This window comes from Staurois parvus, unplaced genomic scaffold, assembly GCF_062004578.1.
Source record: "Staurois parvus isolate SC_StPar_1 unplaced genomic scaffold, SC_StPar_1.0 ptg002633l, whole genome shotgun sequence".
Taxonomy (NCBI): Eukaryota; Metazoa; Chordata; class Amphibia; order Anura; family Ranidae; genus Staurois; species Staurois parvus.
This window is the reverse complement of record NW_028320429.1, coordinates 7,821-35,434: the sequence shown is the minus strand read 5'-3', so window position 1 is coordinate 35,434 and position 27,614 is coordinate 7,821. Positions and strand designations below refer to the sequence as shown.

The 27,614-nt window shown below is 49.1% G+C and overlaps 3 protein-coding genes across 3 annotated transcripts; all 3 read right to left on the bottom strand.

Moving 5' to 3' along the window:
- Positions 1–379: 379 nt before the first annotated feature.
- On the bottom strand, positions 380–1,999 carry LOC149430005 (E3 ubiquitin-protein ligase TRIM38-like). Its single transcript, XM_089666264.1, has one exon. It carries the CDS (start codon positions 1,997–1,999, stop codon positions 380–382), a length of 1,620 nt encoding a protein of 539 aa, XP_089522390.1.
- Positions 2,000–10,739: 8,740 nt separating this feature from the next.
- Positions 10,740–12,356, bottom strand: LOC149430004 (E3 ubiquitin-protein ligase TRIM39-like). Its single transcript, XM_089666262.1, has 2 exons — positions 11,595–12,356; positions 10,740–11,474 (listed from the first exon to the last, which is right to left on the bottom strand). Exons 1-2 carry the CDS (start codon positions 12,354–12,356, stop codon positions 10,740–10,742), a joined length of 1,497 nt encoding a protein of 498 aa, XP_089522388.1.
- A 10,340-nt stretch (positions 12,357–22,696) lies between these two features.
- LOC149430003 (tripartite motif-containing protein 6-like) lies at positions 22,697–24,313 on the bottom strand. Its single transcript, XM_089666261.1, has 2 exons — positions 24,275–24,313; positions 22,697–24,184 (listed from the first exon to the last, which is right to left on the bottom strand). The coding sequence occupies exons 1-2, from the start codon at positions 24,311–24,313 to the stop codon at positions 22,697–22,699; spliced, it is 1,527 nt and encodes a 508-aa protein (XP_089522387.1).
- Positions 24,314–27,614: the final 3,301 nt, after the last annotated feature.

Here is a 27,614-nt window from a genome sequence, read left to right as displayed (position 1 = left end):
CTTCCTGTCTCAGTGACACAACAGGAAGAGAGAGGAAGTCCCACCTAAAAAGTGTTGTCATCCTTAGACAGTCATCACTGGGATAGGTGACCCCATGAGAAGATACTCCCTCTTCTGCTGACAACTCAGCAACTTGGGTTTCCCAAAATGTTCATGAAGACATCCAGAGAGGGCGGATCTCCCCAGTGGGGGGGGGGGGCATAGATGGCAAGAAGACCCAACAGAAGGTCTAACCCTTCCACCCTCCATCCAAAACTAAAAACAAACTAGGTGGAGTGTCATGGGCCATGGGTGTCTGAGTGTTGGGGGGAGCTTGGTTCAATATTCCTCCAATCCGATCCCTTCTTTATGTGATGTCATTGTTTTTTGGGCAGATTTATCATTTCCGATCATTTATTGCCCTCCCCCCACAACTCTTTATATACCCATAGTCATCCCACACCCCTATCACAACATGGAGGGGCTCATTGAAGGTGGCGGTGAAGGTGTGGATGTGTCTGGCCGGGACACTCATCTCATAAAAGGAGATCCTCCCGGCCTCGTAATCCAGATACATCCTGATCATCGTAAATCTTGATGAGTAATTGTACCTACAAACTTTCTTGTCATCTATATAATAATAACAATCATTACTTCTCTGATGTATACCCCAATATTTCATCAAACATTCCCTCCGGTCACAAGTTTTATCTTGGTAACATCGCTCAACATTCCAGCTCCTGTCTATACTGGGGTAACACATTCCGATATCCCACGTACTTGATCCCCCAACGTCCATCTCCCAGGCATGCCGCCCTGAGGAGAAACTCCGACTGCTCATTACCTGAGAAAACTTAAACCTCTTTGGTGTTTCTGGAAGATTCCTGTCTGGTGATGGAAAGGCAGTTACAGTTTTCCCGTCTTCTGAGATTTGTAACTTATCACCAGCTGTGCTTTCATCCAGAAACTTGTCTCCAGCTCCCTCCATCCTGGTATTTAGCCCAGACATGATATCAGATAATCCGTTGTGTAATGTGTGTGAGATCCCAACCATGTCCAGATCCCTGAGTATATCATGGCTCTCTGCGTCCTCATCATCTCCATCCTCAGTATCACACAAGTTCCCTGTCTCTGATTTCTGAAGGACAATCAGTGGATCCGTCAAGTTGCACTGCTCCTCAATGTCAGCCATCTTCCTGGATAGCTCCTCCTTCTTTATTTCCAGCTCCCGGGTCATATCACTGACAGTAATGGAGACCCGCTCTGCCTGCCCAGAAATTTCCTTCAGGACTTTCTTCTCCAGGTCTTCCAGATGTCTCCTGAGGTTTCCAAGCAGGGCGGTGGTCTTTGATTTCTCCCCATCTGCTTTGTCCATCACTTTCTTCTTGTGTTCCTGAAGATGTTGAATTCTTCTCACAGCTTCTTTTTGCTTTGTCTTCAGTTTTTGGTGGACAGTTTTCAGCTTCTCCTTCTTCATTTCAGAAGCCACAGACAACATCTTCACCTGGTGCCCGTGGTGAGCTCCATCCAACCTGCAGGCCAGACAGATGCAGGCACCATCCAGGCTACAGTAATACTCCAGGATCTTCCTATGGATGGAGCATTTCCTGCTCTCCAGAGAAGTGGTGGGGTCACATAAGATGTGTTCTGGGGTCTTGCTGTGGACACTCAGGTGTTTGTCACACAGAGAAGCTTCACAGAGCAGACAGGACTTCACGGCAGGTACAGGAGAGTCCACACAGTGAGTACACAAGACCTCGGACTTCTCCTCGTCTGGCTGAGTAGACAGGAAGTTCTCCACGATGTTGCACAGAGTTATGTTTCTGTACAGTGCAGGCCGATCCTGGAACTCTGTTCTGCATTCAGGACAGGAATACCTTCCAGACTTCCCCTGTGTATCCAACACACGATCAATACAGACCCGGCAGAAGTTGTGTCCACATGTCAGGATTACAGGATCTGTATAAATGTTCAGACAGATGGAGCAGTCCAGCTCCTTCCTCAGATCAGCAGACGCCATCGCTGAGAGTGGAACAAGGAAGTGATGGACTTTCCCCTCTGAGAAGGAGGAGGAGGAGCAGACTGGCTGGGTGTGCCAGAGAATGAGGTTGTGGAATGTTAGAAGATGAATAGGAAGTGAGATTCCCCCACTCCTCTAGAGAGCAGGCCAGGGAAAGGAATGGAGAGAAAGTGTCCTCCTGAAGGGGATTAACTCATTCCATCCTGAAGAAACTGAAATAAGTAGTTCAATCTCAGTGTCTGCTGACAATACAAAGCTGGGCAGGGCAAGAACTTCACAATGGGAGACAGCAACTTTACAGGAAGACCTCAGTAACATACGGGGGTGGGTAACTATTTGGTAGACGGGGTTCAACATAGGAAAATGTCAAGTTAAAAATATGAATACACATCATTAATATTATTATTATTCAGGGTTTATAGAGCGCCAGCTACAGTTGTACCGCTCTTTACAACATGAGACAGACGGTACAGTTACAATACAATTCAATACTCACAAGGAGGAGAACCTCGGGGGGGAATCGAGGATGGAAAAGGATCTGGAGGGCCTAGACTCAGCACGCTGCAACAAGCACGGCCAGCAGAATATTAGCATGCAGGAAAAGGGGATTTACTCCAAAGATAAAACTATAATTCCACCACTTTACAAGACTCAGCCACACCTTGAGTATGCCATCCGAGGTTCTGGAAACGGAAGAAAGTCCGGAGAAGGACAACAAAGCTCAGGAGAGGGAAGAACCTCATTTATGAAAGATTGAAGACCTCCGTTATGGGGATTGAAGAGCCTCAGTTACAGGTTGGCAGACCATGGTTATGGGGCTGAAGGATCTGCGTTATGGAGAATGGAGGATCTCAGGTATGGGGGATGGAAGACCAAATTTATTGGGGATGGAGGAGCCCAGTTATGGGAGATGGAGGTCATCGGATATGAGGAATTTAGGACCTCATTTATGGGGTATAGAGGAGCTCAGTTATCGGCGATGGAGGACCACAGTTATGATGAATGGAGGATCTCATTTATGGGGAATGGAAGACCTCAGTTATGGGGGATGGAGGACCTCAGTTATGGGAGATTGAGGAACTCAATTATGAGGTATGGAAAACCTCAGTTATGGGAGATGGAAAAGCTCAGTTATGGGGACAGTGGACCTCAGTTAATGGAGATGGAGGACCTCAGTTATGGGGAATGGATGACCTCAGTTATGGGGAATGGATGATCTCAGTTATTAGGGGAAGGAGGACCTCAGTCATGGGGGATGGAGGACCTTGGTTATGGGAAAGGAGGACCTTAGTTATGGGGAATGGAGGATCTATGGGGGGTGGAGTTGCTCAGCTATGGGGGATGGAGAGCCTTAGTTATGAGGAAAAGAGGATCTAAGTTATGGAGGGGGGAAGAAAGATCTCAGTTATGGGGATTTAAGGGCCTCATTTATGGAGAGTGGAGGACTTAATTTATTGGGGATGGAGGAGCTCAGTTATGGGAAATGGAGAACCTCAGTTTTGGGGGCTGAAGGATCTCATTTATTGGGGATGAAGGACCTCAGGCATGGGGGATGAAGGACCTCAGTTATGAGGGATGGAGGACCTCAGGTATGGGGGATAGAGGATCTCAGTTATGGAGGATGAAGGACCTCAGTTATGGGGGATGAAGGACATCAGTTATGGGGGATGGAGGACCTCAGGTATGGGGGATGAAGGACCTCAGGTATGGGGGATGGAGGAGTTCAGACATGGGAGATTGAGGAGCTCAGTTATGGGGGATGAAGGACCTCAGTTATGGTGGATGAAGGACCTCAGGTATGGGGGATGGAGGACATCAGATATGGGAAATGGAGGATCTCAGTTATGGGGGGTGGAGTTGCTCAGCTATGGAGGATTGAGAGCCTTAGTTATGAGGAAAGGAGGATCTCTGTTATGGGGGGGGGGATAAAAGATCTCAGTTATGGGGATTGGAGGGCCTCATTTATGGAGAGTGGAGGACTTAAGTTATTGGGGATGGAGGAGCTCAGTTATGGGAAATAGAGAACATCAGTTTTGGGGGATGGAGGATCTCAAATATGGGAGATGATGATCTCAGTTACGGGGGATAAAGGATCTCAGTTACGGAGGATGAAGGACCTCAGTTATGAGGGATGGAGGAGCCCAGTTATGGGAGATGGGGGACCTCAGTTATGTGGGATGGAGGATCTCAGTTATGGGGGGTGGAGTTGCTCAGCTATGGGGGATTGAGAGCCTTAGTTATGAGGAAAGAAGGATCTAAGTTATGGGGGGGGGATAAAAGATCTCAGTTATGGGGATTGGAGGGCCTCATTTATGGAGAGTGGAGGACTTAAGTTATTGGGGATGGAGGAGCTTAGTTATGGGAAATAGAGAACATCAGTTTTGGGAGATGGAGGATCTCAAATATGGGAGATGATGATCTCAGTTACGGGGGATAAAGGGCCTCAGTTACGGAGGATGAAGGACCTCAGTTATGGGGGAAGGAGGAGCCCAGGTATGGGAGATGGGGGATCTCAGTTATGGGGGATGGAGGACCTCAGGTATGGGGGATTGAAGAATTCAGGTATGGGGGATGGATGAGCTCTGTTATGGGGGAAGTAGGAGCTTAGTTAAAGGGGATGGAGGATCTCAGGTATGGGGGATGGAGGACCTCAGGTATGGGGGATGGAGGACCTCAGGTATGGGGGATGGAGGACCTCAGTTATGGGGGATGGAGGAGTTCAGTTATGAAGGATGAAGGAGCTCAGCTATGGGAGAAGCAGGAGCAAAGTTATGGGGGATGAAGGATCTCAGTTATGGGGGATGGAGGACCTCAGGTTTGAGGGATGGAGGACCTCAGTTATAGGATGATGGAGGAACTCCGTTATGGGATATGAATGATCTCAGGTATGGGGGATGGAGTTTCTCAGGTATGGGGTATGAATGATTTCACGTATAGGGGATGGAGGAGCTCCGTTATGGGGGATGGAGGAACTCAGTTATGGGGGATGGAGGATCTCAGGTATGGGGGATGGAGGAGCTCAGGTATAAAGGATGGAGGACCTCAGGTTTGGGGGATGGAGGACCTCAGTTATGGGGGATGAAGGGCCACGGTTATGGGGGATGAAGAATCTCACGTATGGGGGATTGCGGAGCTCAGTTATGGGGGATGAAGGACCTCAGGTATAGGGGATGGTGGACCTCAGGTATGGGGGATGGAGGACCTCAGGTATGGGGGATGGAGGACCTCAGGTATGGGGGATGGTGGACCTCAGGTATGGGGGATGGAGGACCTCAGGTATGGGGGATGGTGGACCTCAGGTATGAGGGATGAAGGACCTCAGGTATGGGGGATGGTGGAGCTCAGGTATTGGGTATGGAGGACCTCAGGTATGGGGGATGGAGGACCTCAGTTATGGGGAATGAAGGATCTCAGGTATAGGGGATAGAGGAGTTCAGGTATGGGGGATGAAGGACCTCAGGTATGGGGGATGGAGGAGCTCAGGTATGGAAGAAGGACCTCTGGTATTGGGGATGGAGGACCTCAGGTATGGAGGATGAAGGACCTCAGGTATGGGGGATGAAGGACCTCAGGTATAGGGGATGGAGGACCTCAGTTATGGGGCATGGAGGACCTCCGTTATGGGGGATGGAGGACCTTAGTTATGGGGGATGGAGGACCTCAGTTATGGGGGATGAAGGACCTCAGTTATGGGGGATGAGACACCTCAGAGGGGACATGAGTACAATGAGTTCCTTCCATGGTCGCTCCAGCACTGGGAGGAAACAATGTAACATTAGATCTCTATAGAAGACACGGGGCCACACAATCTGGTTGTATGAGAAGCAGTTCAATGTTAACCACTTGCCAACCACGCTACAGCCGACATGACACTGCACCTCTGGGAGGGGTCCCTGGATGTTCTGGTCACCAGTGGTGCCTCCTCAGTGCAGCCTCAGCAGCGCACATCAGTGAAGGAGAACGTTTACTTCAGAATGTTATCACAGAAACTAAGAAAAGCGTTTTTTTTCCCTAAAACAATTTTCAGTCTTTTTTCATTTATTTAGCAAAAAAGACCCCCCGATATATAAGGCTGTACCCCTCTTTGAGTCTGGTATGGATTATAGGGGGTACCCCCCTTTGAGTCTGGTATGGATTATAAGGGGGTACCCCACTGAGTCTGATATATATTATAAGGAGGTACCCCCCTGAGTCTGGTATGGATTATAAGGGGGTACCCCCTTTGAGTCTGGTATGGATTATAAGGGGGTACCCCCTTTGAGTCTGGTATGGATTATAGGGGGTACCCCCCTGAGTCTGATAAGGATTATGGGGGGTACCCCCCCTGAGTCTGATATGGATTATAAGGGGGTACCCCACTGAGTCTGGTATGGATTATAGGGGGTACCCCCCTGAGTCTGATATGGATTATAAGGGGGTACCCCACTGATAAAATACAACAACAAAGCCCATGAGGTCCCCCAGAAAATCCATAACAGACCTTTCCAGTCTAGTCCGGATTTTCAGGGAAATCCCCATAATGTGTGAGGTCCCCCTAAAATTCCATAGTAGACCTTCAATCCAAGTATGCAGCCTGGCTGACCAGGAAACGGGGGGCACATGAACACCTCTTGAACCATACCAGGTGACACGCCCTCTATATGGGAGGTTGTCCATGTTGAGGAGGACAAGGACGTCTTCCTCACAACCTGGGCCAGGTGAAGGTCTAAAGACAAGGACCTTATCAGAATCTGGAAGCCGCCACTAAGAGGACCCCGATGACATCCTTGGCCATATATGGTGATGTCCGTATATGGTCAGTGATGTCACCTGGGAGACCCCTCCCCTTTGCATATAACAGCTGTCATCCACTCACCTTGTCATTGGATGGGAGGGAAGCAAACATCCTGACCGTGTCTTGGTTTGGTTTGTTTCGGTGGGTCGGCAGAATTCAGGCATCATGACTGATGTGGATGGCAGGATGACGTCAATGGCGGTGGATGGCGGGATGATGTCAATGACGGTGGATGGCGGGATGACGTCAATGACGGGGGATGGCAGGATGACGTCAATGACCGTGGATGGCAGGATGACGTCAATGACGGTGGATGGCGGAATGACGTCAATGACAGTGGATGGCGGCATGACGGTGGATGGCGACATGACGTCAATGACGGTGGATCTGCATTGTGGAACGTTTTGTAACAGAGGATTCTCCAAAACCCGTTTCTGTGTTTTATTTCACACTTTACCATTTGCTGCATGAATGAGTAGGGGTTCCCCCACCTGTAGCTCTATGGGGGAGGGGGCCCTTCTTCTATCGAGAAGGAGACCAGGGGGAGCCATGAAGAGCAGCAAATATGGCGGATGGGGGTGTAACCAGAGGAGGGGCGTGACTTTAATATCTGATCAGCATAGGGGGCGGCTACATTGTAGTGTGACTAGAGTGGGCGGGGTTTATTTTGGTAAACCGGCCCTTCAAGGAGAACTCCCCCCCATTGTACGGCTCCGTATGCTGTATGCCATCGCCCAGAGCGGTATGATGTCGCCGGGTGACAGTCATTTTATTATTTTAATAACGTAACAAATAAAAAGTAAAAAATAATAACAACCAATGAAGGTAAGAGGTGCTCTGTGAGGGGCGGAGCCTATTTGGATCGCTCTTCAGAGAGCGGGAAACAGTTGCTGGACTGCGTTGTGCACCGGGGTGGGTCAGTTACAGTGTTGCCCACGCCAACTGGAACGGGTTGTACTCGGTGGGCAGTGGTGACAAGGGGTGTAGTTCCTGCCGGCCGTGCTCACACCTCCGGGTCATACCTTATAAAGGGAGTGGTCGAGGGGGTGGTAAAAATGCAGCTCAACCACAAAGTTTTACCACCCCACCACCACCACAAGTGTAAACCAGTCCTTACACAGTGAACACATCAGTGCAGCCAGTCACAGTGTTCCCAATCACAGTTACAGTGATTTGTACCGTCCTGACATTTGGGAGGGATGTGTACCCTCCTGACATTGGGGGGGATTTGTACCCTCCTGACATTGGGGGGGATTTGTACCGTCCTGACATTTGGGGGAGATTTGTACCGTCCTGACATTTGGGGGGGATTTGTACCATCCTGACATTTGGGGGGGATTTGTACTGTCCTGACATTTGGGGGGGATTTATACCATCCTGACATTTGGGGGGATTTGTACGGTTCTGACATTTGGGGGGATTTGTACCGTCCTGACATTTGGGGTGGATTTGTACTCTCCTGACATTTGGGGGGGATTTGTACCGTCCTGACATTTTGGGGGATTTGTACCGTCCTGACATTTGGGGTGGATTTGTACTCTCCTGACATTTGGGGGGGATTTGTACGGTTCTGACATTTGGGGGGGGATTTGTACCCTCCTGACATTTGGGGGGATTTGTACGGTTCTGACATTTGGGGGGATTTGTACCGTCCTGACATTTGGGGGGGGATTTGTACCATCCTGACATTTGGGGGGAATTTGTACCGTCCTGACATTTGGGGGGATTTGTACCCTCCTGACATTTGGGGGGGTTTGTACCGTCCTGACATTTGGGGGAATTTGTACAGTCCTGACATTTGGGGGGATTTGTACTCTCCTGACATTTGGGGGGGATTTGTACCATCCTGACATTTGGGGGGATTTGTACCGTCCTGACATTTGGGGGGATATCTGTACCCTCCTGACATTTGGGGGGGATTGGTACCGTCCTGACATTTGGGGGGGATTTGTACCGTCCTGACATTTGGGGGGATTTGTACTCTCCTGACATTTGGGGGGGATTTGTACTCTCCTGACATTTGGGGGGGATTTGTACCCTCCTGACATTTGGGGGGATTTGTACTCTCCTGACATTTGGGGGGGATTTGTACTCTCCTGACATTTGGGGGGGATTTGTACCCTCCTGACATATGGGGGGGTTTGTACCGTCCTGACATTTGGGGGGGATTTGTACCGTCCTGACATTTGGGGGGGATTTGTACCCTCCTGACATTTGGGGGGATTTGTACCGTCCTGACATTTGGGGGGGTTTGTACCGTCCTGACATTTGGGGGGGATTTGTACCGTCCTGACATTTGGGGGGATTTGTACCGTCCTGACATTGGGGGGGATTTGTACCGTCCTGACATTTGGGGGATTTGTACCGTCCTGACATTTGGGGGGGATTCGTTCCGTCCTGACATTTGGGGGGATTTGTACCGTCCTGACATTGGGGGGGATTTGTACCCTCCTGACATTTGGGGGGGATTTGTACCGTCCTGACATTTTCGGACCTCCAGCAATGAGATGGTCCGTCAGTACATGGGGATCGATGGATTGTCAGATATATATCCCGCAGTGTGTGGACTCTGTATCTGACACCCGGACTTACTGACATACACAGAAATTGAGCAGAATATATTTCGGTGTAAATTGATGAAGAAAGATCGTTTATTTGTAAAATGTAAAAATCGTCCAATTGGATGGAAACAAAGAAATCGTTCAGAGTTGGATGTGTATGCAGCAAACAATACAAAGCCCGGTGGGGAGTAAATCCCCCCAGAAGAAAGCTCTGTCTACAAACATGAGAAATGTCATTTGGATACAATGTTGCATGACGGAGTAATTGTCATTCAAAGTGCGACTGCGGTGAAAGCTGAACATCGGTGCCGATAGCGAGTATTTCCATGAGTATTCGTCCCCCTGAATATACTCCCGATACCTCCACCCATAATTGGCTTTGTGATTTGTATTAATGGGGGCCAACTGCACCACAAAGACCAGCATGTGATTCCAGGAAGAATGCGATTCCTGTCCAAATCACATGCGGTACCCCCCCCCCCCCCGCTCCTGTGTGATCCCAAGCTAGTCATAGCCGAGTTCACAGGAGGAGTGCGGGAAACTTCCCCTGCAGGCATCCCACACAGAGGGTCAGCGGTAGGAGAGGAGAGAAAGAGGCGGGGAATTGCAGCTGACCAATCAGATGGAGTCTAGTCCGAACTGTCATGGCTGCAAGGAGAGGGAAGGAAGCGGTGAGGGTTTCTCTCCTCTCCTACCGCTGACCCTCTGCGTGGGATGCCTGCAGGGGAAGTTTCCCGCACCTCTCCTGTGAACTCGGGCTATGACAAGCTTGGGATCACACAGGAGCGGGGGGGAGGGGGGGGACTGCATGCGATTTGGACAGGAAATGCATTTCTCTTCACACCGCATGCTATGTTTGCCGTGCAGCGTGCATCCATCGGTACTCGGTATCGGTACTCGTACTCATGGATAAAAACCCGGTACCGGGGCATTCCTACCGTATATCATTTATCCATTCCTACAATATATCTAAAGACAAAAATATATGGATTGTTTTTTTTGGTCCCATTGGATGGACTTTCCCTCACTTCCTGTCTCAGTGACACAACAGGAAGAGAGAGGAAGTCCCACCTAAAAAGTGTTGTCATCCTTAGACAGTCATCACTGGGATAGGTGACCCCATGAGAAGATACTCCCTCTTCTGCTGCCAACTCAGCAACTTGGGTTTCCCAAAATGTTCATGAGGACATCCAGAGTGGGCGGATCTCCCCAATGGGGGGGGGGGCATAGATGGCAAGAAGACCCAACAGAAGGTCTAACCCTTCCACCCGCCATCCAAAACTAAAAACAAACTAGGTGGAGTGTCATGGGCCGTGTGTGTCTGAGTGTTGGGGGCAGCTTGGTTCAATATTCCTCCAATCCGATCCCTTCTTTATGTGATGTCATTGTTTTTTGGGCAGATTTATCATTTTCGATCATTTATTGCCCTCCCCCCACAACCCTTTATATACCCATAGTCATCCCACACCCCTATCACAACATGGAGGGGCTCAGTGAAGGTGGAGGTGAAGGTGTGGATGTGTCTGGCCGGGACACTCATCTCATAAAAGGAGATCCTCCCGGCCTCGTAATCCAGATACATCCTGATCATCGTATTTCTTAATGAGCCAACTGTCTTCCAATCATCATCGTCATCTATATAAGAATAACATTTATCAGCATTATGTACACCCCAATATCTGACAGAACATTCCCTCCGGTCATAATTTCCATATCGGTAACATCCCTCAACATTCCAGCTCCTGTCTATACTGGGGTTACACATCCCGATATCCCACGTACTTGATCCCCCAACGTCCATCTCCCAGACATGCCGCCCTGAGGAGAAACTCTGACTGCTCATTACCTGAGAAAACTTAAACCTCTTTGGTGTTTCTGGAAGATTCCTGAATGGTGATGGAAAGGCGGTTACAGTTTTCCCGTCTTCTGAGATTTGTAACTTATCACCAGCTGTGCTTTCATCCAGAAACTTGTCTCCAGCTCCCTCCATCCTGGTATTTAGCCCAGACATGATATCAGATAACCCGTTGTGTAATGTGTGTGAGATCCCAACCGTGTCCAGATCCCTGAGTATATCATGGCTCTCTGCGTCCTCATCATCTCCATCCTCAGTATCACACAAGTTCCCTGTCTCTGATTTCTGAAGGACAATCAGTGGATCCGTCACGTTGCACAGCTCCTCAATGTCAACCATCTTCCTGGACAGCTCCTCCTTCTTTATTTCCAGCTCCCGGGTCATATCATTGACAGTAATGGAGACCCGCTCTGCTTGCCCAGAAATTTCCTTCAGGACTTTCTTCTCCAGGTCTTCCAGACGTCTCCTGAGGTTTCCAAGCAGGGCGGTGGTCTTTGATTTCTCCCCATCTGCTTTGTCCATCACTTTCTTCTTGTGTTCCTGAAGACGTTGAATTCTTCTCATGGCTTCTTTTTGCTTTGTCTTCAGTTTTTGGTGGACAGTTTTCAGCTTCTCTTTCTTCATTTCAGAAGCCACAGATAACATCTTCACCTGGTGCCCGTGGTGAGCTCCATCCAACCTGCAGGCCAGACAGATGCAGGCACCATCCAGGCTACAGTAATACTCCAGGATCTTCCTATGGGTGGAGCATTTCCTGCTCTCGAGGGAAGTGGTGGGGTCACATAAGATGTGTTCTGGGGACTTGCTGTGGACACTCAGGTGTTTGTCACACAGAGAAGCTTCACAGAGCAGACAGGACTTCACGGCAGGTACAGGAGAGTCCACACAGTGAGTACACAAGACCTCGGACTTCTCCTCGTCTGGCTGAGTAGACAGGAAGTTCTCCACGATGTTGCACAGAGTTATGTTTCTGTACAGTGCAGGCCGATCCTGGAACTCTGTTCTGCATTCAGGACAGGAATACCCTGAAGACCTCCCCTGTGTATCCAACACACGATCAATACAGACCCGGCAGAAGTTGTGTCCACATGTCAGGATTACAGGATCTGTATAAATGTTCAGACAGACGGAGCAGTCCAGCTCCTTCCTCAAATCAGCAGACGCCATCGCTGAGAGTGGAACAAGGAAGTGATGGACTTTCCCCGCTGAGAAGGAGGAGGAGCAGACTGGCTGGGTGTGCCAGAGAATGAGGTTGTGGAATGTTAGAAGATGAATAGGAAGTGAGATTCCCCCACTCCTCTAGAGAGCAGGCCAGGGAAAGGAATGGAGAGAACATGTCCCCCTGAAGGGGATTAACTCATTCCATCCCGAAGAGACTGAAATAAGTAGTTCAATCTCAGTGTTTGCTGACAATACAAAGCTGGGCAGGGCATGAACTTCACAATGGGAGACAGCAACTTTACAGGAAGACCTCAGTAACATACGGGGGTGGGTAACTATTTGGTAGACGGGGTTCAACATAGGAAAATGTAACAATAAAAATATGAATACACATCATTAATATTATTATTATTCAGGGTTTATAGAGCGCCAGCTACAGTTGTACCGCTCTTTACAACATGAGACAGACGGTACAGTTACAATACAATTCAATAATCACAAGGAGGAGAACCTCAGGGGGAATCGAGGATGGAAAAGGATCTGGGGGGCCGAGACCCAGCACGCTGCAACAAGCACGGCCAGCAGAATATTAGCATGCAGGAAAAAGGGGATTTACTCCGGAGATACAACTATAATTCCACCACTTTACAAAACTCAGCCGCATCTTGAGTATGCCATCCGAAGTTCTGAAAACGGGAGAAAGTCCAGAGAAGGGCAACAAAGCTCAGGAGAGGGAAGGAGGACCTAATTTATGAAGGATTGAAGACTTCCGTTATGGGGAATGAAGAACCTCAGTTACAGGTTGGCAGACCATAGTTATGGGGCTGAAGGATCTCCGTTATGGAGAATGGAGGATCTCAGGTATGGGGAATGGAAGACCAAATTTATTGGGGATGGAGGAGCCCAGTTATGGGAGATGGAGGTCATCGGATATTAGGAATTTAGGACCTCATTTATGGGGTATATAGGAGCTCAGTTATCAGCGATGGAGGACAACAGTTATGATGAATGGAGGATCTCATTTATGGGGAATGGAAGACCTCAGTTATGGGGGATGGAGGACCTCAGTTATGGGAGATTGAGGACCTCAATTATGAGGTATGGAAGAAATCAGATATGGGAGATGGAAAAGCTCAGTTATGGGGAAAGTGAACCTCAGTTAATGGAGATGGAGGAGCTCAGTTATGGGGAATGGAGGACCTCAGTTATGGGGAATGGATGATCTCAGTTATTAGGGGAAGGAGGACCTCAGTCATGGGGGATGGAGGACCTTGGTTATGGGAAAGGAGGACCTTAGTTATGGGGAATGGAGGATCTATGGGGGGGTGGAGTTGCTCCGCTATGGGGGATGGAGAGCCTTAGTTATGAGGAAAAGAGGATCTAAGTTATGGAGGGGGGAAGAAAGATCTCAGTTATGGGGATTGGAGGTCCTCATTTATGGAGAGTGGAGGACTTAATTTATTGGGGATGGAGGAGCTCAGTTATGGGAAATGGAGAACCTCAGTTTTGGGGGCTGAAGGATCTCATTTATGGGGGATCAAGGACCTCAGGCAAGGGGGATGAAGGACATCAGTTATGAGGGATGGAGGACCTCAGATATGGGGGATAGAGGATCTCAGTTATGGGGGATGGAGGAGCCCAGTTATGGGAGATGGGGGATCTCAGTTATGGGGGATGGAGGATCTCAGTTATGGGGGGTGGAGTTGCTCAGCTACGGGGGAATGAGAGCCTTAGTTATGAGGAAAGGAGGATCTCAGTTATGGGGGGGGATAAAAGATCTCAGTTATGGGGATTGGAGGGCCTCATTTATGGAGAGTGGAGGACTTAAGTTATAGGGGATGGAGGAGCTTAGTTATGGGAAATAGAGAACATCAGTTTTGGGGGATGGAGGATCTCAAATATGGGAGATGATGATCTCAGTTACGGGGGATAAAGGACCTCAGTTACGGAGGATGAAGGACCTCAGTTATGGGGGAAGGAGGAGCTCAGTTATGGGAGATGGGGGATCTCAGTTATGGGGGATGAAGGATCTCAGTTATGAGGGGTGGAAGACCTCAGTTATGGGGGATGGAGGACCTCAGGTATGGGGGATTGAAGAATTCAGGTATGGGGGATGGATGAGCTCTGTTATGGGGGAAGTAGGAGCTTAGTTAAAGGGGATGGAGGATCTCAGGTATGGGGGATGGAGGACCTCAGGTATGGGGGATGGAGGACCTCAGTTATCTGGGATGGAGGAGTTCAGTTATGAAGGATGAAGGAGCTCAGCTATGGGGAAGCAGGAGCAAAGTTATGGGGGATGAAGGATCTCAGTTATGGGGGATGGAGGACCTCAGGTTTGAGGGATGGAGGACCTCAGTTATAGGATGATGGAGGAACTCAGTTATGGGATATGAATGATCTCAGGTATGGGGGATGGAATTTCTCAGGTATGGGGTATGAATGATTTCATGTATAGGGGATGGAGGATCTCAGGTATGGGGGATGGAGGAGCACAGGTTTGGGGGATGGAGGACCTCAGTTATGGGGGGTGAAGCGCCTCGGTTATGGGGGATGAAGAATCTCACGTATGGGGGATTGAGGAGCTCAGTTATGGGGGATGAAGGACCTCAGGTATAGGGGATGGTGGAGTTCAAGTATGGGGGATGGGGGACCTCAGGTATGGGGGATGGATGATCTCAGGTATGGGGGATGGAGGACCTCAGGTATGAGGGATGAAGGACCTCAGGTATGGGGGATGGTGGAGCTCAGGTATTGGGTATGGAGGATCTCAGGTATGGGGGATGGAGGACCTCAGTTATGGGGAATGAAGGATCTCAGGTATGGGGGATGGAGGAGCTCAGGTATGGGGGATGGAGGAGCTCAGGTATGGATGAAGGACCTCAGGTATTGGGGATGGAGGACCTCAGGTATGGGGGATGAAGGACCTCAGGTATGGGGGATGAAGGACCTCAAGTATGGGGGATGGAGGACCTCAGTTATGGGGGATGGAGGACCTCAGTTATGGGGATGAAGGACCTCAGTTATGGGGGATGAAGGACCTCAAGTTTGGGGGATGGAGGAGTTCAGGTATGGGGGATGAAGGACCTGAGGTATGGAAGATGAAGGACCTCCGGTATGGGGGTTGGAGGAGCTCAGTTATGAGGAACATCTACAAACATTAAAGGTCTTCTCCCTGGAGAAGAGACACCTCAGAGGGGACATGAGTACAATAATGAGTTCCTTCCATGGTGGCTCCAGCACTGGGAGGAAACAATGTAACATTAGATCTCTATAGAAGACACGGGGCCACACAATCTGGTGGTATGAGAAGCAGTTCAATGTTAACCACTTGCCAACCACGCTACAGCCCACATGACACTGCACCTCTGGGAGGGGTCCCTGGATGTCCTGGTCACCAGTGGTGCATCCTCAGTGCAGCCTCAGCAGCGCACATCAGTGAAGGAGAACGTTTACTTCTGAATGTTATCACAGAAACTAAGAAAAATGTTTTTTTTCCCCAAAACAATTTTCAGTCTTTTTTCATTTATTTAGCAAAAAATCCCCCCCGATAAGGATTATAGGAGGTACCCCCTTTGAGTCTGGTATGGATTATAAGGAGGTACCCCTTTTGAGTCTGGTATGGATTATAAGGAGGTACCCCCCTTTGAGTCTGGTAAGGATTATAGGAGGTACCCCCCTGAGTCTGGTATGGATTATAAGGAGGTACCCCCTCTTTGAGTCTGGTATGGATTATAAGGGGGTACCCACCTGAGTCTGGTATGGATTATAAGGAGGTACCCCCCTTTGAGTCTGGTAAGGATTATAGGAGGTACCCCCCTGAGTCTGGTATGGATTATAAGGAGGTACCCCCTCTTTGAGTCTGGTATGGATTATAAGGGGGTACCCCCCTGAGTCTGGTAGGGATTATAAGGGGGTACCACCCTGAGTCTGGTAGGGATTATAGGGGGGTACCCCCCTGAGTCTGGTATGGATTATAAGGAGGTACCTCCTCTTTGAGTCTGGTATGGATTATAAGGGGGTACCCCCCTGAGTCTGGTAGGGATTATAAGGGGGTACCCCCCTGAGTCTGGTAGGGATTATAGGGGGGTACCCCCCTGAGTCTGGTATGGATTATAAGGGTGTACCCCACTGAGTCTGGTATGGATTATAGGGGGGTACCCCCTTTGAGTCTGGTATGGATTATAGGAGGGTACCCCCCTGAGTCTGGTATGGATTATAGGGGGTACCCCACTGATAAAATACAACAACAAAGCCCATGAGGTCCCCCAGAAAATCCATAACAGACCTTTCCAGTCTAGTCCGGATTTTCAGGGAAATCCCCATAATGTGTGAGGTTCCCCTAAAATTCCATAGTAGACCTTCAATCCAAGCATGTAGCCTGGCTGACCAGGAAATGGGGGGCACATGAACACCTCTTGAACCATACCAGGCGACACGCCCTCTACATGGGAGGTTGTCCATGTTGAGGAGGACAAGGACCTCTTCCTCACAATCTGGGCCAGGTGGAGGTCTGTGGACAAGGACCTTATCAGAACCTGGAAGCCGCCACTAAGAGGACCCCAATGACATCCTTGGCCATATATGGTGATGTCCGTATATAGTCCATGATGTCACCTGGGAGACCCCTCCCCTTTGCATATAACAGCTGTCATCCACTCACCTTGTCATTGGGTGGGAGGGAAACAAACACCCTGATCGTGTCTTGGTTTGGTTTGTTTCGGTGGGTCGGCAGGAGTCGGGCATCATGACTGATGTGGATGGCAGGATGACGTCAATGACGGTGGATAACGGGATGATGTCAATGATGGTGGATGGCGGAATGACGTCAATGACGGGGGATGGCGGGATAACGTCAATGACGGTGGATGGCAGGATGATGTCAATGATGGTGGATGGCGGAATGACGTCAATGATGGTGGATGGCGGCATGACGGTGGATGGCGGAATGACGTCAATGATGGTGGATGACATCAATTACGGTGGATGGCGGCATGACGTCAATGACGGTGGATCTGCATTGTGAAACGTTTTGTAACAGAGGATTCTCCAAAACCCGTTTCTGTGTTTTATTTCACACTTTACCATTTGTTGCATGAATGAGTAGGGGTTCCCCCACCTGTAGCTCTATGGGGGAGGGGGCCCTTGTTCTACCGAGGAGGAGACCGGTGGGAGCCATGAAGAGCAGCAAATATGGCGGATGGGGGTGTAACCAGAGGAGGGGCGTGACTTTAATATCTGATCAGCATAGGGGCGGCTACATTGCAGTGTGACTAGAGTGGGCGGGGTTTATTTTGGTAAACCGGCCCTTCAAGGAGATCTCCCCCCCATTGTACGGCTCCGGTTAGTGACCACACATGCTGTATGCCATCGCCCAGAGCGGTATGATGTCGCCGTGGTGACGCTGCCGGATGACAGTCATTTTATTATTTTAATAATGTAACAAAAAGTAAAAAATAATAACAACCAATGAAGATAAGAGGTGCTCTGTGAGGGGCGGAGCCTATTTGGATCGCTCTTCAGAGAGCGGGAAACAGTTGCTGGACTGCGTTGTGCACAGGGGTGGGTCAGTTACAGCGTTGCCCCGCCAACTGGAACGGGTTCTACTCGGTGGGCAGTGGTGACAAGGGCTGTAGTTCCTGCCGGCCGTGCTCACACCTCCGGGTCATACCTTATAAAGGGAGTGGTCGAGGGGGTGGTAAAAATGCAGCTCAACCACAAAGTTTTACCACCCCACCACCACCACAAGTGTAAACCAGTCCTTACACAGTGAACACACCAGTGCAGCCAGTCACAGTGTTCCCAATCACAGTTACAGTGATTTGTACCGTCCTGACATTTGGGGGGGATTTGTACTGTCCTGACATTTGGGGGGATTTGTACTGTCCTGACATTTGGGGGGGATTTGTACCGTCCTGACATTTGGGGGGGATTTGTACCGTCCTGACATTTGGGGGGATTTGTACCATCCTGACATTTGGGGGGGATTTGTACTCTCCTGACATTTGGGGGGATTTGTACTGTCCTGACATTTGGGGGGGATTTGTACCGTCCTGACATTTGGGGGGGATTTGTACCGTCCTGACATTTGGGGGGATTTGTACTCTCCTGACATTTGGGGGGATTTGTACTCTCCTGACATTTGGGGGGATTTGTGCCGTCCTGACATTTGGGGGGATTTGTACCGTCCTGACATTTGGGGGGATTTGTACCGTCCTGACATTTGGGGGGGATTTGTACCGTCCTGACATTTGGGGGATTTGTGCCGTCCTGACATTTGGGGGGGATTTGTACCGTCCTGACATTTGGGGGATTTGTACCGTCCTGACATTTGGGGGGATTTGTACCGTCCTGACATTTGGGGGGATTTGTACCGTCCTGACATTTGGGGGGATTTGTACCCTCCTGACATTTGGGGGATTTGTACCGTCCTGACATTTGGGGGGATTTGTACCCTCCTGACATTTGGGGGGGATTTGTACCCTCCTGACATTTGGGGGATTTGTACCATCCTGACATTTGGGGGGATTTGTACCGTCCTGACATTTGGGGGGGATTTGTACCGTCCTGACATTTGGGGGGGATTTGTACCGTCCTGGCATTGGGGGGATTTGTACGGTTCTGACATTTGGGGGGATTTGTACTGTCCTGACATTTGGGCGGGATTTGTACTCTCCTGACATTTGGGGGGATTTGTACGGTTCTGACATTTGGGGGGATTTGTACTGTCCTGACATTTGGGGGGGATTTGTACTCTCCTGACATTTGGGGGGATTTGTACGGTTCTGACATTTGGGGGGATTTGTACTCTCCTGACATTTGGGGGGATTTGTACCGTCCTGACATTGGGGGGGATTTGTACCGTCCTGACATTTGGGGGGGATTTGTACCGTCCTGACATTGGGGGGGATTTGTACCGTCCTGACATTGGGGGGGATTTGTACCGTCCTGACATTTTCGGACCTCCAGCAATGAGATGGTCCGTCAGTACATGGGGATCGATGGATTGTCAGATATATATCCCGCAGTGTGTGGACTCTGTATCTGACACCCGGACTTACTGACATACACAGAAATTGAGCAGAATATATTTCGGTGTAAATTGATGAAGAAAGATCGTTTATTTGTAAAATGTAAAAATCGTCCAATTGGACGGAAACAAAGAAATCGTTCAGAGTTGGATGTGTATGCAGCAAACAATACAAAGCCCGGTGGGGAGTAAATCCCCCCAGAAGAAAGCTCTGTCTACAAACATGAGAAATGTCATTTGGATACAATGTTGCATGACGGAGTAATTGTCATTCAAAGTGCGACTGCGGTGAAAGCTGAACATCGGTGCCGATAGCGAGTATTTCCATGAGTATTCGTCCCCCTGAATATACTCCCGATACCTCCACCCATAATTGGCTTTGTGATTTGTATTAATGGGGGCCAACTGCACCACAAAGACCAGGATGTGATTCCAGGAAGAATGCGATTCCTGTCCAAATCACATGCGGTCCCCCCCCCCCCCCGCTCCTGTGTGATCCCAAGCTAGTCATAGCCCGAGTTCACAGGAGGAGTGCGGGAAACTTTCCCTGCAGGCATCCCACACAGAGGGTCAGCGGTAGGAGAGGAGAGAAAGAGGCGGGGATTTGCAGCTGACCAATCAGATGGAGTCTAGCCTGAACTGTCATGGCTGCAAGGAGAGGAAGCGGTGGGGCTTTCTCTCCTCTCCTACCGCTGAACCTCTGCGTGGGATGCCTGCAGGGGAAGTTTCCCGCACCTCTCCTGTGAACTCGGGATATGACAAGCTTGGGATCACACAGGAGTGGGGGGGAGGGGGGGGACTGCATGTGATTTGGACAGGAAACGCATTTCTCTTCACACCGCATGCTATGTTTGCCGTGCAGCTTGCATCCATCGGTACCGGTACTCGTACTCACCAAAAAAAAACCCGGTACCGGGGCATTCCTACCGTATACAGTGAGGAACAGAAGTATTTGAATCCCCTGCGATTCTGCAAGTTCTCCCACTTCTCCATCATGGAGGGTCTGACATTCACATTGGAGGGGATTCCCACTCTGAGGACAGAATTCAGGAGATCACATTGCAGGGGATTCCCACTCTGAGGACAGAATTCAGGAGATCACATTGTATGATTTGTAAAGAATGTATTTGTCTCGCACGGCTGAACAGAAGTATTTGAACACCTAAGAAACAGCAAGAATTCTGGCCCTCAAAGACCTGTTACTGCGCCTTTACAAAGTCCACCTCTACTCCACTCTGAGCTCTTTAAAGACACCTGTCCACCCCACAGTCAGTCAGACTCCAACTACTACCATGGGCAAGACCAAAGAGCTGTCAAAAGACACCAGAGACAAAATTGTGGACCTCCACAAGGCTGGAAAGGGCTACGGGGCAATTGCCAAGCAGCTTGGTGAAAATAGATCAACTGTTGGAGCAATTGTTAGAAAATGGAAGAGGCTAAAGACGACTGTCAGTCTCCCTCGGACTGGGGCTCCATGCAAGATGTCCCCTTGTGGGGTATCACCGATGAGAAGAAAGGGGAGGAATCAGCCCAGAACTACAAGGGAGGAGCTGGTCAATGATATGAAGAGAGCTGGGACCACAGTTTCACAGGTCACTGTCGGTAGAACACTACGCCGTCATGGTTTCCAATCATGCATTGCATGGAAGGTTCCCCTGCTCAAGTCATCACATGTCCAGGCCCGTCTGAAGGTTCCCCTGCTCAAGTCATCCCATGTCCAGGCCCGTCTGAAGGTTCCCCTGCTCAAGTCATCACATGTCCAGGCCCGTCTGAAGGTTCCCCTGCTCCAGTCATCACATGTCCAGGCCCGTCAGAAGGTTCCCCTGCTCCAGTCATCACGTGTCCAGGCCCGTCTGAAGCTTCCCCTGCTCCAGTCATCACATGTCCAGGCCCGTCTGAAGGTTCCCCTGCTCCAGTCATCACATGTCCAGGCCCGTCTGAAGGTTCCCCTGCTCCAGTCATCACATGTCCAGGCCCGTCTGAAGGTTCCCCTTCTCAAGTCATCACATGTCCAGGCCCGTCTGAAGGTTGCCAATGACCATCTGGATGATGCAGAGCAGGTATGGGAGAAAGTCATGTGGTCAGATGAGACCAAAGGAGAACTTTTTGGTGTAAACTTCACTCGTCGTGTTTGGAGGAGAAAGAAGGCTGAGTTGCATCCCAAGAACACCATCCCTACTGTGAAGCATGGGGGTGGGAACATCATGCTTTGGGGGGGGCTTTTCTGCGAAGGGGACAGGTCGACTGCACTGTATTAAGGAGAGGATGAATGGGGCCATTTATTGGGAGATTTTCAGCAACAACCTCCTTCCCTCAGTCAGAGCATTGAAGATGGGTCGTGGCTGGGTCTTCCAACATGACAACGACCCGAAGCACACAGCCAGGAGAACCAAGGAGTGGCTCCGTAAGAAGCATATCAAGGTTCTGGAGTGGCCTAGCCAGTCTCCACACCTAAATCCAATAGAACATCTTTGGAGGGAGCTGAAACTCTGTGTTGCTCAGCGACAGCTCCGAAACCTGACAGATCTAGAGGAGATCGGTGTGGAGGAGTCGGCCAAAATCCCTGTTGCAGTGCAAACCTGGCCAAGGACTACAGGAAACGTCTGACCTCTGGAATTGCAGACAAAGGCTTCTGTACCAAATATTAACACGGATCTTCTCAGGGGTTCAAATACTTCTGTTCAGCCGTGCGAGACAAATACATTCTTTACAAATCATACAATGTGATCTCCTGAATTCTGTCCTCAGAGTGGGAATCCCCACCAATGTGAATGTCAGACCCTCCATGATGGAGAAGTGGGAGAACTTGCAGGGGGTTCAAATACTTCTGTTCCTCACTGTATCATTTATCCATTCCTACAATATATCTAAAGACAAAACTAGATAGATTTTTTTTATTTTATTTTTTTTTGGTCCCATTGGACGGACTTTCCCTCACTTCTTGTCTCAGTGACACAACAGGAAGAGAGAGGAAGTCCCACCTAATAAGTGTTGTCATCCTTAGACAGCCATCACTGGGATAGGTGACCCCATGAGAAGATACTCCCTCTTCTGCTGACAACTCAGCAACCTGGGTTTCCCAAAATGTTCACGAGGACATACAGAGAGGGCGGATCGCCCCAGTGGGGGGGGGGGGGGGCATAGATGGCAAGAAGACCCAACAGAAGGTCTAACCCTTCCACCCTCCATCCAAAACTAAAAACAAACTAGATGGAGTATCATGGGCCGTGTGTGTCTGAGTGTTGGGGGGAGCTTGGTTCAATATTCCTCCAATCCGATCCCTTCTTTATGTGATGTCATTGTTTTTTGGGCAGATTTATCATTTCCGATCATTGATTGCCCTCCCCCCACAACTCTTTATATACCCATAGTCATCCCACACCCCTATCACAACATGGAGGGGCTCAATGAAGATGCAGGTGAAGGTGTGGATGTGTCTGGCCGGGACACTCATCTCATAAAAGGAGATCCTCCCGGCCTCGTAATCCAGATACATCCTGATCATCGTACTGCCTTGGCAGCCAATTCTCTTCCAATCATCATTGTTATCCATATAAGAATAACATTTATAAGCATTATGTATACCCCAATATTTGATCAAACATTCCCTCCGGTTATAATTTTGATCTTGGTAACATCCCTCAACATTCCAGCTCCTGTCTATACTGGGGTAACACATCCCGATATCCCATGTACTTGATCCCCCAACGTCCATCTCCCAGACATGCCGCCCTGAGGAGAAACTCCAACTGCTCATTACCTGAGAAAACTCAAACCTCTTTGGTGTTTCTGGAAGATTCCTGTCTGGTGTTGGAAAGGCGGTTACAGTTTTCCCGTCTTCTGAGATTTGTAACTTCTTACCAGCTGTGCTTTCATCCAGAAACTTGTCTCCAGCTCCCTCCATCCTGGTATTTAGCCCAGACATGATATCAGATAACCCGTTGTGTAATGTGTGTGAGATCCCAACCATGTCCAGATCCCTGAGTATATCATGGCTCTCTGAGTCCTCATCATCTCCATCCTCAGTATCACACAAGTTCCCCGTCTCTGATTTCTGAAGGAAAATCAGTGGATCCGTCATGTTGCACAGCTCCTCGATGTCAACCATCTTCCTGGACAGCTCCTCCTTCTTTATTTCCAGCTCCCGGGTCATATCATTGACAGTAATGGAGATCCGCTCTGCCTGCCCAGAAATTTCCTTCAGGACTTTCTTCTCCAGGTCTTCCAGATGTCTCCTGAGGTTTCCAAGCAGGGCGGTGGTCTTTGATTTCTCCCCATCTGCTTTGTCCATCACTTTCTTCTTGTGTTCCTGAAGATGTTGAATTCTTCTCACAGCTTCTTTTTGCTTTGTCTTCAGTTTTTGGTGGACAGTTTTCAGCTTCTCCTTCTTCATTTCAGAAGCCACAGACAACATCTTCACCTGGTGCCCGTGGTGAGCTCCATCCAACCTGCAGGACAGACAGATGCAGGCACCATCCAGGCTACAGTAATACTCCAGGATCTTTCTATGGATGGAGCATTTCCTGCTCTCCAGGGAAGTGGTGGGGTCACATAAGATGTGTCTTCGGGTCTTGCTGTGGACACTCAGGTGTTTGTCACACAGAGAAGCTTCACAGAGCAGACAGGACTTCACGGCAGGTATAGGAGAGTCCACACAGTGAGTACACAAGACCTCGGACTTCTCCTCGTCTGGCTGAGTAGACAGGAAGTTCTCCACGATGTTGCACAGAGTTATGTTTCTGTACAGTGCAGGCCGATCCTGGAACTCTGTTCTGCATTCAGGACAGGAATACCTTCCAGACCTTCCCTGTGTATCCAACACACGATCAATACAGACCCGGCAGAAGTTGTGTCCACATGTCAGGTTTACAGGATCTGTATAAATGTTCAGACAGACGGAGCAGTCCAGCTCCTTCCTCAGATCAGCAGACGCCATCGCTGAGAGTGGAACAAGGAAGTGATGGACTTTCCCTCTGAGAACCAGGAGAAGGAGGAGGAGCAGACTGGCTTTGTGTGCCAGAGAATGAGGTTGTGGAATGCAAGAAGATGAATAGAGATTCCCCCACTCCTCTAGAGAGCAGGCCAGGGAAAGGAATGGAGAGAACATGTCCCCCTGAAGGGGATTAACTCATTCCATCCCGAAGAGACTGAAATAAGTAGTTCAATCTCAGTGTTTGCTGACAATACAAAGCTGGGCAGGGCAAGAACTTCACAATGGGAGACAGCAACTTTACAGGAAGACCTCAGTAACATACGGGGGTGGGTAACTATTTGGTAGACGGGGTTCAACATAGGAAAATGTAACAATAAAAATATGAATACACATCATTAATATTATTATTATTCAGGGTTTATAAAGCGCCAATAGTTCGCTCAGCGCTGTATATTACAAAGCGGGACAGAACATGTGACAGAACAACAACAATACAATGCAAAACATGAGGGGATTGAGGGCCCTGCTCTTTCGAGCTTACAATCTAGGAGGGAGGGGCTGATCCTGGGAGCTTACAATCTAGGAGGGAGGGGATGGTGGCACAGGAGGAGATAGCTGTGGGGGATGGAGTGGTAGGAAGAGTGGAGGAGGGAGGCAAGTTAGCAGGGGGTGGGGTAGGCTTCCCTGAAGAGATGGGTTTTCAGGGGGCGCCTAAAGGAGAGGAGAGTAGGTGATAATCTGATGGGTTGGGGCAGGGAGTTCCAGAGGATGGGTGACACCCTGGAGAAGTCCTGGAGGCGGGCATGGGAGGAAGAGACCAGGGAACTAGAGAGAAGGAGGTCTTGTGAGGAGCGGAGTGTGCGTGTTGGGCGGTACTTGGATATTAGGTCAGTGATGTAGTTCGGGGCAGTATGGTGGACGGCTTTGTACGTCAGTGTTAGGATTTTGAATCATTAATATTATTATTATTCAGGGTTTATAGAGCGCCAGCTACAGTTGTACCGCTCTTTACAACACGAGGTCAGACGGTACAGTTACAATACAATTCAATACTCACAAGGAGGAGAACCTCGGGGGGAATCGAGGATGGAAAAGGATCTGGGGGGCCTAGACCCAGCACGCTGCAACAAGCACGGCCAGCAGAATATTAGCATGCAGGAAAAAGGGGATTTACTCCGGAGATACAACTATAATTCCACCACTTTACAAGACTCAGCCACACCTTGAGTATGCCATCCGGGTCTGGTCACCAGTCCTCAGGAAGGAGGTGCTGGAACTGAACAGAGAAGGACAACAAAGCTCAGGAGGGGGAAGGAGGACCTCATTTATGGAGGATTGAAGACATCTGTTATGGGGAATGAAGAACCTCAATTACGAGTTGGCAGAACCTAGTTATGGGGATAAAGGATTCACATTATAGGGAATGGAGGATATCAGTTATAGGGGATGGAGGACCTCAGGTATGGGTGATGGAGGAGCTCAATTATGGGGGAAGTAGGAGCTCAGTTATGGGGGAGGGAGGAGCTCAGTTTTGTGAGATGGGGGACTTCAGTTAAGGGGGATGTAAGAGCTCAGTTATGGGGAATGGAGGAGCTCAGTTATCGGGGGGGTGAAGAACCTCAATTATGGGGGATGGAGTAGCTCAATTATGGGGGATGAAGGACCTCAGTTGTGGGGGATGGAGGAGCTCACTTGTGGGGGATGGAAGAGCTCACTTGAGGGGGATGGAGAGCCCCAGGTATGGGGGCTGGAGGACCTAAAGTATGGTGGATGGAGGATCTCAGTAATGGGGGATGAAGGCCCTCAGGTATGGGGGAAGTTGGAGCTCAGTTATGGATGATGGAGGAGCTCAGTTATGGGGGAAGTAATAGCTCAGTTATGGGGGATGAAGGAGCTCAGTTTTGATGGATGGAGGAGATCAGTTATGGGGGATGGAGGAGCTCAGTTATGGGGGAAGTAATAGCTCAGTTATGGGGGATGGAGGAGCTCAGTTTTGATGGATGGAGGAGCTCAGTTATGGGGGATGGAGGAGCTCAGTTATGAGGGATGAAGGATGTGCTTTTCATGTATAATACATAAGGGGAATTTGAGCCCCAAACTCCAGTGAGAACTGGTCTGGTCTGGTCTTTCACAGCCACAAAAGACCAGACTGTTCCTGCTCCCTGCTGATATCCATCCCATTCCAACCCCCCATCCCCCCTCCCAGGGAACTGTCTGCAACTCCAAATTGTAGACAAAGCAGACATGATCTCCATGTATAATACATAAGGGGGGATGTGATCTCCATGTATAATACATAAGGGGGGGATATGATCTCCATATATAATACATAAGGGGGGGGATATGATCTCCATGTATAATACATAAGGGGGGGATATGATCTCCATGTATAATACATAAGGGGGGATATGATCTCCATGTATAATACATAAGGGGGGATATGATCTCCATGTATAATACATAAGGGGGGGATATGATCTCCATGTATAATACATAAGGGGGGATATGATCTCCACGTATAATACATAAGGGGGGATATGATCTCCATGTATAATACATAAGGGGGGGATATGATCTCCATGTATAATACATAAGGGGGGGGGCTATGATCTCCATGTATAATACATAAGGGGGATATGATCTCCATGTATAATACATAAGGGGGGATTTGATCAGCATGTATAATACATAAGGGGGTGATATGATCTCCATGTATAATACATAAGGGGGGATATGATCTCCATGTATAATACATAAGGGGGATATGATCTCCATGTATAATACATAAGGGGGGATATGATCTCCATGTATAATACATAAGGGGGGATATGATCTCCATGTATAATACATAAGGGGGATATGATCTCCATGTATAATACATAAGGGGGGATATGATCTCCATGTATAATACATAAGGGGGGGATATAATCTCCATGTATAATACATAAGGGGGGATATGATCACCATGTATAATACATAAGGGGGGATATGATCTCCATGTATAATACATAAGGGGGGATATGATCTCCATGTATAATACATAAGGGGGGGATATGATCTCCATGTATAATACATAAGGGGGGATATGATCTCCATGTATAATACATAAGGGGGGGATATGATCTCCATGTATAATACATAAGGGGGGATATGATCACCATGTATAATACATAAGGGGGGATATGATCTCCATGTATAATACATAAGGGGGATATGATCTCCATGTATAATACATAAGGGGGGATATGATCACCATGTATAATACATAAGGGGGATATTATCTCCATGTATAATACATAAGGGG

Excerpts from the sequence above, each read along its gene's own strand:
- LOC149430004 (XM_089666262.1), bottom strand. The coding sequence starts at position 12,356 with ATGGCGTCTGCTGATTTGAGGAAGGAGCTGGACTGCTCCGTCTGTCTG. Across the intron at positions 11,475-11,594 it reads TTTCTGGGCAAGCAGAGCGG|AAATCAGAGACAGGGAACTT; the intron begins GTCTCCATTACT and ends ATTGTCCTTCAG.
- LOC149430005 (XM_089666264.1), bottom strand. The coding sequence starts at position 1,999 with ATGGCGTCTGCTGATCTGAGGAAGGAGCTGGACTGCTCCATCTGTCTG.
- LOC149430003 (XM_089666261.1), bottom strand. The coding sequence starts at position 24,313 with ATGGCGTCTGCTGATCTGAGGAAGGAGCTGGACTGCTCC. Across the intron at positions 24,185-24,274 it reads GGAAGGAGCTGGACTGCTCC|GGAAGGTCTGGAAGGTATTC; the intron begins GTCTGTCTGAAC and ends TTGGATACACAG.